This window comes from Podarcis tiliguerta (genome assembly GCF_965153285.1).
Source record: "Podarcis tiliguerta genome assembly, chromosome: 1".
NCBI classification, from domain to species: Eukaryota; Metazoa; Chordata; class Lepidosauria; order Squamata; family Lacertidae; genus Podarcis; species Podarcis tiliguerta.
Genome location: NC_139534.1, coordinates 111,971,488 through 111,982,442, shown reverse-complemented (window position 1 = coordinate 111,982,442; position 10,955 = coordinate 111,971,488). Strand labels below are relative to the sequence as shown.

Here is a 10,955-nt window from a genome sequence, read left to right as displayed (position 1 = left end):
GGAATTGGAAAGACACCGAATGGCCCCCGGAACGAATAATACAGTATTATGGGCCAGCGACATGGGCTAATGATGGGACTGCAGGGTCATTCGGACGGGATCCTATTTATTTGCTAAACCGAATAATACGCTTACAAGCTGTGGTAGAGATAATTACTAATGAAACTGCTTCTGCTTTAACTAAACTGGCTAAAGAAAGTGCCAAGAGCCGCACTTATATTATGCAAAATAGATTAGCGCTCATTATTTATTGGCCAAGGAAGGAGGGGTTTGTGGTAAATTTAACCTGACTAACTCTTGTATTGAAATAGATGATAGTGGAAAAGTAGTTAAGGATATAGCAGATCGCATGATTAGGCTAGCACATGTCCCGGTACAAACATGGGAGGGGTTGAACTTCAAGGACATGTTTGGATCCTGGTTTCCAAAATTGCCCGGGCTACAGGCAATAGTGGCCCTTATTGGACTCATAGCTGCTGGGGGTGTGTTAATTCCATGTGTTTTGCCCATATTTGTAAGGGCAATCAATAATTCTCTTTCTCTACTAGCGCAAAGGCAGGTCCAAACCCAGCTAATGTCCATGCGGTATGCCCCTGTGCCTACGGAGGGCGAAGAAGGAGAACATTGGGAATTGTTATGTGAATTTGAGGCAGGATACAACAAGAGGGGGGAATTGTGAGAAGGAGTAATCAATTGTGCCTCAAACCCAGTGGAAATTTACAGAAGACCATGTATGCAGGCAGAGCCAGCAGCTTGAGCGTGCTTCCTGTCAGTTAGACCACAAAGACCACAAGAAGCTTCAAAATGCACAGCTCCCATATTAGGTAAAACTCGGATAATGAGTGTAGATTGGTCTATGTATTAGAATCGTGTTAAATTGCAATAGGTAGATTGTAAGCCAAGCCTCTAAAGGAGGGGCGGCAGCAATAGGAACAAAAGTCAGGATCCGAGGCTTGCTCGGGGCCCCTTCGTACTCTTGAGTGCGGGGGGGCCCGCCTTTGCAAACGCGTTACAAATAAAAGGGTTATCCTTCTATCCAAGGTTTCCTTGTCTTGTTTGGTGACCACGTTCACTATCTCACAGTGGGGTACGAAGAAGAAGAAGAAGAAGAAGAAGAAGAAGAAGAAGAAGAAGAAGAAGAAGAAGAAGAAGAAAGTTTTAACTGTTTTAATGGATAGGTTGTATTCCTCACAGAGGAAAACAAAATCAAGGCTTTATACTAAAAGTGCTCTATACTACTATTTCCCCCCACCTAATACTTCTAAGCGTTATACTTGCCATTCTTGCAGCTGTGTCATGTTGGTGGCTGATTGCCATTTTGTGATCAACCAATATCCTGAAATCATTTTCTCTGTGGGTTGTTTTCAACTACTAATTCGGCAGGTAACAAACATCTTTTATTGTTTGCTTCCAAATACATGGCCTTACATTTTGCAATGCCCATTTTCATTCCATTTCTATCATTTCAGTTCATGAGGCCATCCAATTAGTCCCGCGTAATTTCTCAGTCCTTTGGAGAATTACAGTACCTTTTAAGTTAGGGTCATGTTCAGGTTGCAACAGCACACTCCCACGTTCTTCCAGTGGTTATTAATAAAAATGTTTTCATAAAGCAGGCCTTAATACGGTTCCCAAAGGACCTCTGCTAGCATCTCCTCTCCAAACTGAAACTTTTCTGTTTCCCAAACTCATGGTCTTATAAAGTTATAAAGCTACAGCCTAGATAATAAAATATCAGTGTTACGTTTCTCCTGTTCCTTCCTAGCGGCACATTATATTTTGGCTTGACTGTAAACAGCAAGTCTATGAAATTATTTTGACATGTGTTTGTTCTTGATCATTTCCACGCTTTTCCATTTTACCACCCCTGTTGTAGATTTTGGGAAAGTCACCTTTTTGCAGGGATCTATTGATGGTAGTGATAGCAGCTATGGATCAAGTTTCATAATAGGAGCACTTGCATTTTGAAACCTGGGTGCCTGGTGACTCTATGAGATTTAACTTAAATTTAATCTAGTGTGTCTGATGGCAAAACACTGCCTCACAATGAAAGACACATAGGCACGTATCTTTCCTTGTGAGGCAAAGTTTTGCTATCAGATACATGTGATCCTAAACAGGGCTTTTTCCCCCAGCCAGAACTCAGTTCCGGCACCTCTCAGGTGGGCACCATTGCCATTCTAAGAGAACGAGGGAGGTGATAATGATGAATTCTGGCACTTCTTTTTCTAGAAAAATAGCACTGATCCTAAAATGTGCAATAAAACTTCTTCTTTTTTTGCACACAAACCCACACATGATGCCACTGCATGCAGATCTCCCAATTATGTCTTCTGCACATGCCACACAGTGCAGGATTCCAATGCATGCAGAAAGATAAATGGTCTGGGCAGCTGAGGGAGAAGAGATCCACTTTCCACTTCCAAATTCACAAGGCGTTTGCTATGCAGGAGCACACTACTCAGGTGGGCTAGTCACTCTTGAACCCAGTAGCGAATGACTGCTCACTAGTGAAATCAAAGGCAAGTGGCTATTTTGGGGGGGCACCCTAATCTGGTGTTCTCCGGATGTTGATGGACTACAACTCCCATCATCCCTGACCACGGGGATCACCTGGGGCTGATGGGAATTGGAGTCCAACAGCATCTGAAAGCCACAGATGAGTCACTGCTAGGCTATTCAGCTATCCACCTATGCGGTTGCTTCCTGCACCTTCCGACACACACAGTTGTTCTTGTACCGCACTTTCTGGTGCACAACATCTTTGGATTGGGACTACTACTCTTCTGAGCGTTTACAGGACTGAGGTGCCAGCCAAAACAAAGGGAGCAACGCATCTGCATGGTTTCTCTCCATTTCCCCTTGCTCCTAACTCAGACCTAAACTTAAATACATGCTGAAGAAGCTTGTTAATTGCAGCTACACTACATGACACCACTGGGATGTTCTTTGGCAGGGTCTGCAGGGCAAGGGTGGATCGACGGCGCAGTGCAAAATGCAAGAGGTCTGAACTGCCAGCAACAGCACTAAAGGCACCTCTTCTCAAAAGGTGGCCTGCTCAGTTGGTTCTGTCTCTGTGACGACTTTTGACCCTTCATTATCTGTTACCCAGTGATCCCCTCCCAGCGTGGATGTCTCTATCCGTACTGGTCTCTGCCAGCCTGTTGTTCATAATGCCCAAAGCGCCTACGCCACCAGCAAAACCGTTTTGTCTAGAAGCGATGCTTGCTCTGGGGCAGCCGTTGGCACTGTCGGACAACTGTTTTTGCATGATGGCCAGTGACACTTTGTTAGACGCTAAGAGGTCTTTCATCGAGATCATCTCGCCGGACAGCCTGCGCCCATCTGCCTCGCTCTCAAGGACACCATCTGACTCGATGGATATGTTGCGTTGGTTCCGGGCAACTCCCGGCACCACAACATTCCTTCGCGACCGGAAGAGTTTTCTTTGGCACCTATGGCACGTGTTGTCCAGTTTCCTTAATATCCAATTCACAGACTGCTTGATGACGATGGAGATCACGTTAAAGAGGGAGTAGATGCAACAAACCCCCATGAGTACGAACAGGAAATTACCAAATTGGTAAAGGCCTCGGTTCTCATAGTGGGTGTTCTGGCCACTCACCAGGTCGCCAAAACCAATGGTGCTGAAGGCCACAAAGCAAAAATAAAGCGAGTCCAAATACGTCCACCCTTCCATGGGAGAGTACAGAGCAGAGGCACAACAGGAAACAATGACGGACGCAATGCACAAGATAAGCATGACGTAATATACGGACGGCTTCCATCCTGCCAAGCTGTCCACTTCGGCGGTCCCAGGAGTGTGATGGCTGTCTTGGGCAAGGCCCCCCCTCCGCCTCAGTTGCCTCTCGCGGCAGGACTTCATGACATAGGCTATGATGGTGATCAAGCGCTCCAGGAACAAGTTGAAGAACAAAATGGTCCCTGCACAGCCTATAAGGCCATAGAATATCAGGAAAAGCTTGCCTGTGACAGTGGCCGGTGTGGTCATGCCAAAACCTGGAAGACAAAAGCAACAGGGAAAAGTCACATGGGCAAGACTTCTGAGCAGAACAGAGGAGCAGGCAAAAGGGAAAGGGAAGCCATTTTAACATAAGAATCTTTATTTATGTATTTTGTGATTTTATGTTGTGAACCACCCTGAAACCTGTGGGAACAGGGCAGTATGCACATTTAATAAATCATCATCGTCATCTTTAGATGTGATCTCAGTAACAGATAGGAATCATCATAATCATCCATGTAATGTTCTTGAGAGCTTCATAAACTTGATCTAGTGTTTGTTACAACAGCCCTGCAAAGGGTATTATCTCCGTTTTGCAGATCGGCGACTGGGTCTGAAAAAGTGTGGTTGTAAATTGGAGTTGGGTAGCACCAACAAGATCTGAGTGGTTGGTTGACGTACTGGGATCCATCTCCTATTCTTAGAGATTTAGAGATTAAATAACTTTAAATGACACATTTATCTAAATTGCTCGTACTGTTTCTTCACATTTTATTACTGTATTTTTCTGTGCATTGGACAACCCCTATACAGGGGTTGACAAAAATCATGTCAAAAAACTGGGGTTGTCCAATACACTGATAGTGGCATCGGGGGGAGGGAGATGTCGCTACACACAACGAGCGATCTGGGGGCACTGGGGGCTGGCTGGCTGGAGTGCAACTTCCCTTGATGCTGTTGAGCACAGGAAACGATCTAGGGAGTGTTTCCTGCCCACAGCTACATGGGGGGAGAGGCTCAACAACTTTGGGCCATCTCCCCTCATTTTCTTAAAATTGAGTCCCCCAAAATAGGGGAGAGTCTTATATATGGGGGGTGTCTAATAGCTGAAAAAGTACGGTAAGTTACCTGCTGGTCTTTTCCATCCTTCTAGGAAGGATGGGCTGGAGGTCGCATACACTATTTGGAAGGTGGGTGGAACGGCATTATCCCCTGCACTCTTCCATTCCACTATAATTTAAAACAAAACAAAAACTGACCCCATAGTTCCCCCAAGAGGGGTTCTAAAAGCCCTAATGGTGTGTTCTCCATTTGGCAGTTATGCAAAAGGCCCGCCTGGTTTGATCCCTGGCTTTTCCAGGTAGGGATGGGACTCATCTGAAATCCTGGAGAACATCTGTTGGTCCAATTAGACCAGGAGAGAACATCTGGTTCTCTCCAGATGTTTTGTGACTATAACCGCCACACCCCTGAATGCTGGCTGGGGTTGATGTGAGTTGTAGTCCAACAACATCTGGAAAGCACTGTGTTGGCTACCCCTAAATTAGACAACAGTCAGCTAGATGAACCAATGGTTTGACACAGTACAGGGTAACTTCCTGTGTTCTATGCACCTGAATGTGGTGGCATAGTACCTAAAGTAGTACCTAAAGTAAAGTGGATGGCTGTAAGCGGCAGTATCTTTACTGTGAATTGTCTCTTGAGGCAGATTTGCTGGGCTTGTGCCCTTTAAGGAGAAGAAAACACCCCCCCCCCCATTTCTTCGGATATTTGGCAACAGTTATATATTTACCCATATTTATTGTTGAAGCTCCTTGCTGTGGTTGTTTTGTGAGGATTGACTGAAGCTACTAAGTTTGATGAATCAGGCTTTGGAATATTTATTGTTGATTTAAATATCTGGCAGGGCCAAAATAACAGCATATAAATGTGAAAATCAAGCAATCAGTCAGAGGCAACCGGACACTTTCAGATCAATCAAGACTATGTGTAGACATTTGTTTCAGTTCACTCCTAGTAACTTTAGATTTGCAGCCTTTGTCTTCAATTCAATCAGAGCATTTGGATTTAGGTCGAGTTTGTGCTATAAATCTGCTTCAATCTAGTACAGTTGCTTGGTATACTGTCATTTATATCACGGGACATAGTTGCTCCTCCTGGAATTGCTGCTTCTTTTTACCTCGGCGGCTTCCAAATGCTTGCTGGCCATTTGTTGTCTCCTCCCCAGCATAAGGAGAACTTTCTCCGCAAAGAAAGTAAGATTTTTCTTTCTCCCCCTTTTCCTAGAAATGGAACACAGTGTCCCAAGCCCTCAACTTCGAGATTAGAAACTGACATGGGACTTTACAAAACTGAGGCCCTCGTTGGTAGAGAAGAGAGCATAATGATACTAAGAGACAGTTACAGTTTATCTTACATTTTGTCACCCTGAAAGTCTGTAATTTGGGGAGGACAGAGTGCTAGGCTCCCTTGACTTTCCCAGAGTTTGATCTAAGTCATTGCCTCCTACGCTTTTGCTAAACTAACAAGGCAGTAGATAATATTCACCAAAAAGCACATCCCTTTTTGCAACGTGATGTCTTTGTCCTGTACATTGAAGAGTGTTAAGAGTTTCCTTTGAGCTCCTGTCTGCGGTCTCTCTTGGCAAGGTTCCTGTGCTCCATTAATTACAGCAATGTTCATGTGGGTGTGTAATATGCTAAGCAAAGTGTATTTGAGTTCTGTGTTGTTAGCCAAAAATAAACAAATCCCTAGATTAATATAGGAATTAGATACTCATGACAGCACCACAGCTTATATTATTACACTCAGTTTTATTCTGGTAATTTGTATCTTCCTTATTTTTGGTGGGCAATGAAGCATACAGCCACTGTGGTGTTGTGGTTAGTGTGTTGGGACACCAGGGCTCAGATCCCCAATGGACCACAAAGCTCACTGAGTGAGCTTGGACCAGTCATTGTCTCGCAGCCTAACCTACCTCATTTGTGAGGATGAGAAAAGAAAAGGGAGAACCACGAACCACATTGAGCTCCTTGGAGGAAAGACAGGATGTAAATATAATTAAGTAAATCATTTTTATGTCGGTGCAAGGTAGGGGTTGTGTTTTGTTGCAGCACCTTGATTGCCCTCTATCTTCTTAGAAGCATTCCATTTAATTGGGAGAAGTAACTTGATAGTAGCTGGAAAGCCCCTTCAAAAATTTCAAAATTACCCACCTCCCCAATTCCGCTTTCCTATGAAGAATGAAGAGGTCAAATGTGCAGATAGCACAGGCACGAAATGTTATGTTTTTTGACTACCTTGAGTATTGTGAATGGGTCTATCACCAGACAGCTGACTGGTGATCATGGACTTTAGGTAGAAAGCTGCAATTTTCCTTAAAGGCTGTTATTATCTTTTGGGTGTCTCAGCCTTCAAATCTAAATTAGGCCAGAATCAGAAGTTTTAGCTGTATTTGGCTGAAACTGGGACAAAAGTGCTAAATTTCCAGAACCTTAAGCATCATCAGCAAGTCCATTGCCTGCTTTAGGAGTAAAATTGCTTCTAAAAACCCTGGGTTGGTTTAAAAAGCTGAGTGTTATGTTACTTAAAGGAGCATAGGGACTTTCCCTTCCTCACATAGGGCTACAATTTCCAAAGTGGTTTAACAGTCAATCTCTCTTCCCAGGGATGTCTGATACCATAGTATTTTTGTGGCTTTACTACAGGCTTCCTCAAACTCGGCCCTCCAGATGTTTTGAGACTACAGTTCCCATCTTCCCTGACCACCGCTCCTGCTAGCTATGGCTCATGGGAGTTGTAGGCCACAAACATCTGGAGGGCTGAGTTTGAGGAAGCCTGTTTTACTGCATATGGGGAAAATGAACAACTTACATTCTCTGGAAACAATCAATTTTTAACAATGTACAAATGCATTGCAGGGAGTTGAACTAGATCAGGGGTCAGCAAACTTACTGCTCCTCAGGCTGGTGTCTCCAGCGCTGATTGCGCGGTGGGCCGGAGGGCAGGGGAGCGTGTGCCCATACGCATTCGCACATGCTATTTCCTGCGCACTTCCGGGTCAGAGGAGCACCGGAAATAGCCTGTGCGCAGGTGCACAGGCCTCCTCCAACCCGGATGCGCACCGGAAATAACACATGTGCATGTGCAAATAACACTTGCACATGCGCAAATAATACTTGTGCATGCGCACAAGCTGTTTCCGATTCTCCTCCGACCCGGAAGTGGGCAGCCACGCAACGCAGTGACGGTAAGAGCAGGCTTCGGGGGTCGCCGCGGGCTGGATAAACGAATCCCTTGGGCCTTATCTGGCCTGCAGGCCTTAGTTGGGGGACCCCTGAACTAGATGATCCTTGTGGTCCCTTCCAACTCTATGATTTTATGATTCTGTGCTCTGCTTGGAAACCTGCACAGCAACAGATATGGCAAGACAATGTGACTCTCTAGTGCTCTCCCATTACAAGGAAACTGACCCTGTGAACACCCTGGAATGTTCTCCTGCATGCCAAAAAGAGGAGCAGGTCTGTTTCATAAGAACATTCACCCGAGAGCTGGTGGAAGAAGATTGGAAGAAATTTAAAGATTATTTACAGAAATATTGCAAAATTAGTGAATGTTAGAATGATGTTGAATTGAGGTTAAGGGGTTTTTAGCATAATGCTATCAAATAATATGCAAAAAGGGAATGTTAACAGGTGGAAAGTTAAAGCTAAAATATATTAAGATTAAGATTAAGATAAAGGTAAAGAGGGAAAGGATTTGCTGAATATATAAATTGAATTGGAATACAAAAAGGGGAGGTGTGGGGAGGTCCGAGAAACAAGCAAATGTAAGATAATGTAATGAAAGATTGAATTGTTTTTAATTGTTTTTTTTGTTTTTTATTTTTTTTTATTTTTTATTTTTGTGAAAATCCTAATAAAATATTATTATAAAAAAAAATAAGAACATTCACCCAGCATCAAGCTTTCCCACACCGAACTCTTTTGTGTCTCAGTGGATTTCCTGCATCAGCCAGGGAGGTTGGACTTGATAGCCTTTGGGACACACCAGAATCACAGGGTCGGAACGTAATTATTTCACTTCATTTCCATTTCTCCTCGTGGTGGACCTGATGATATCTGCATGACTGTGTGGCGCAGTTGTTTCTTTGTCTTTGTTCTTACACAAAGGAACACTGCACTCACTTTTTAATAACTGGGCTATTTTAAAAAGACTCCAATTTAAATGATGCATGCACACAAATATGAAAACAACTGGATACCCTTTCGCTTGATTATTAAGCAAAATATGCCTGCTAGAAGTAACATATGAAGCATCCCCCACACTGAATTAAACAGCTCCGCTTCTTTATCAGAATAGTCTGTCAGCACAGATAAATGGAAATACAGGATGCTAAAAAGTATCAGGTGTTTGACGATGGACTCAAGTATGATGAAGTGAAGATAGCCTTCCTTTTCTCATTTACAGAACCATTACTGCTAATCTGTGCTCATTTTCAGAGAAAAATGAGCACATTTGCACTAGTTCACATCCACATGGGCAAAACTCTCCTTCCTTGCTTGCTTTGTTATTTGCCAGATAAGGCCACAGTCACACACCACATATTTAAAGCATCATGATGCTACTTTCAGGCAGTCATGGCTTCCTCCAAAGAAGCTGTAGTTTGTTTACCTAGCTGACTGGTGGAGAGCAAAGCCGTATTTAATCAGACATTAGAAAGACAAAATATTTTTGCTCATGTTTGGCTTTATAAATTAGTTATTAAAATACTGCATTAATTATGTGGCACGTAGCAAGCCAGGAAAATACTCCAACAACTGAAAATGCAACACACCCACAATTTATCCAAACACTTCCTTTCCAAAATTAATTATAGAATCATAGAATCATAGAATCATAGAGTTGGAAGAGACCACAAGGGCCATCGAGTCCAACCCCCTGCCAAGCAGGAAACACCATCAGAGCACTCCTGACATATGGTTGTCAAGCCTCTGCTGTGCAGCTTCATGCCAGTGTACTACTCAATAACTCAATTTCCCCAAACGCTTTGATTAAAAACATATTACATGTTCAAAAGGAGTGTTATGAATGCCTCTAATGTATGCTTCAGAACACGCACGGAACACATTACATTTCAAGTTTAAAGCACCATATAACTTTCCAGCAAGAGCCCAAAGGGGTGTTGTGGGCAGGTGTAGGAAGTACAGATTAGGCAACCAAGAATCAGGACCATGGAGAGCTCAGTCTTTGATTTAAGACTGGATTACATATATGACTTGCAGGCATACAGTTGCTCCTGCCTTATTCTGATGGATTGTTTGCTTATAGACTGTCCCAGAACAAAATCTCTCCAAAAAAACACAGCAGAAATTAAATACAACACTAAAATGTCAAGATAAAAATGTGAACATAAAATGCCATATTATTATTATCCACCTCGGTAGCTCAGTTGGTAAAGCATGAGGTCAGGGGAAATTTCCCATCTGCTCTTGTCCAGGAGCGGCTATTTTCTACGGTTTTATTGTTTTAAATATATCAGTTAACTGTTGTTGTTTTTGCTGTTTTCATCGCCTTGAGACAGTTGCATAGAAGGCTATTCCCATATGGATTAACAGAGATCATATATAGAGTTTCAGAATAGGTATTTTTTCTCTAATACGTATGCATGTATGCTCTGTAACAATATGCAAATACAACTTGATTGTAAATAGAACCTCAGGGTGGTTTTCAAAAAAACCTTCAAACATTCAAATTAACAACTAAAGAAATTACAAAATTACAAAATAATAATTAAAATCTACTAAAATAAACTAAAAACAGATGAAAACTTCAAACATAGCGTATTAAGATATGTTTGTTATTATCAAGAGAATAACAATCTCATTTATAAGCAATGCATGATGCTGCTCTTATGATACCGATGATTTATAAAATGCCTTAAATGACTAGGCTGTAAAAAAATGAAAAGATTTTAAAGGTAAAGGTAAAGGTACCCCTGCCCGTACGGGCCAGTCTTGACAGACTCTAGGGTTGTGCGCCCATCTCACTCAAAGAGGCCAAGGGCCAGCGCTGTCCGAAGACACTTCCGGGTCACATGGCCAGCGTGACATCGCTGCTCTGGTGAGCCAGAGCCGCACACGGAAACGCCGTTTACCTTCCCGCTAGTAAGCGGTCCCTATTTATCTACTTGCACCCAGGGGTGCTTTCG

The 10,955-nt window shown here is 43.1% G+C and overlaps 1 protein-coding gene across 1 annotated transcript in view; it reads right to left on the bottom strand.

Moving 5' to 3' along the window:
- Window positions 1–1,375: 1,375 nt before the first annotated feature.
- The window catches only part of KCNK13 (potassium two pore domain channel subfamily K member 13), a 60,524-nt gene continuing 50,944 nt past the window's right edge, over window positions 1,376–10,955 (bottom strand). Inside the window, exon 2 of the mRNA XM_083438594.1 lies at window positions 1,376–4,020. Within this exon, the coding sequence (XP_083294720.1) occupies window positions 3,098–4,020 (923 nt within the window). The 3' untranslated portion in view covers window positions 1,376–3,097. The remainder of the gene's footprint in view (window positions 4,021–10,955) is intronic.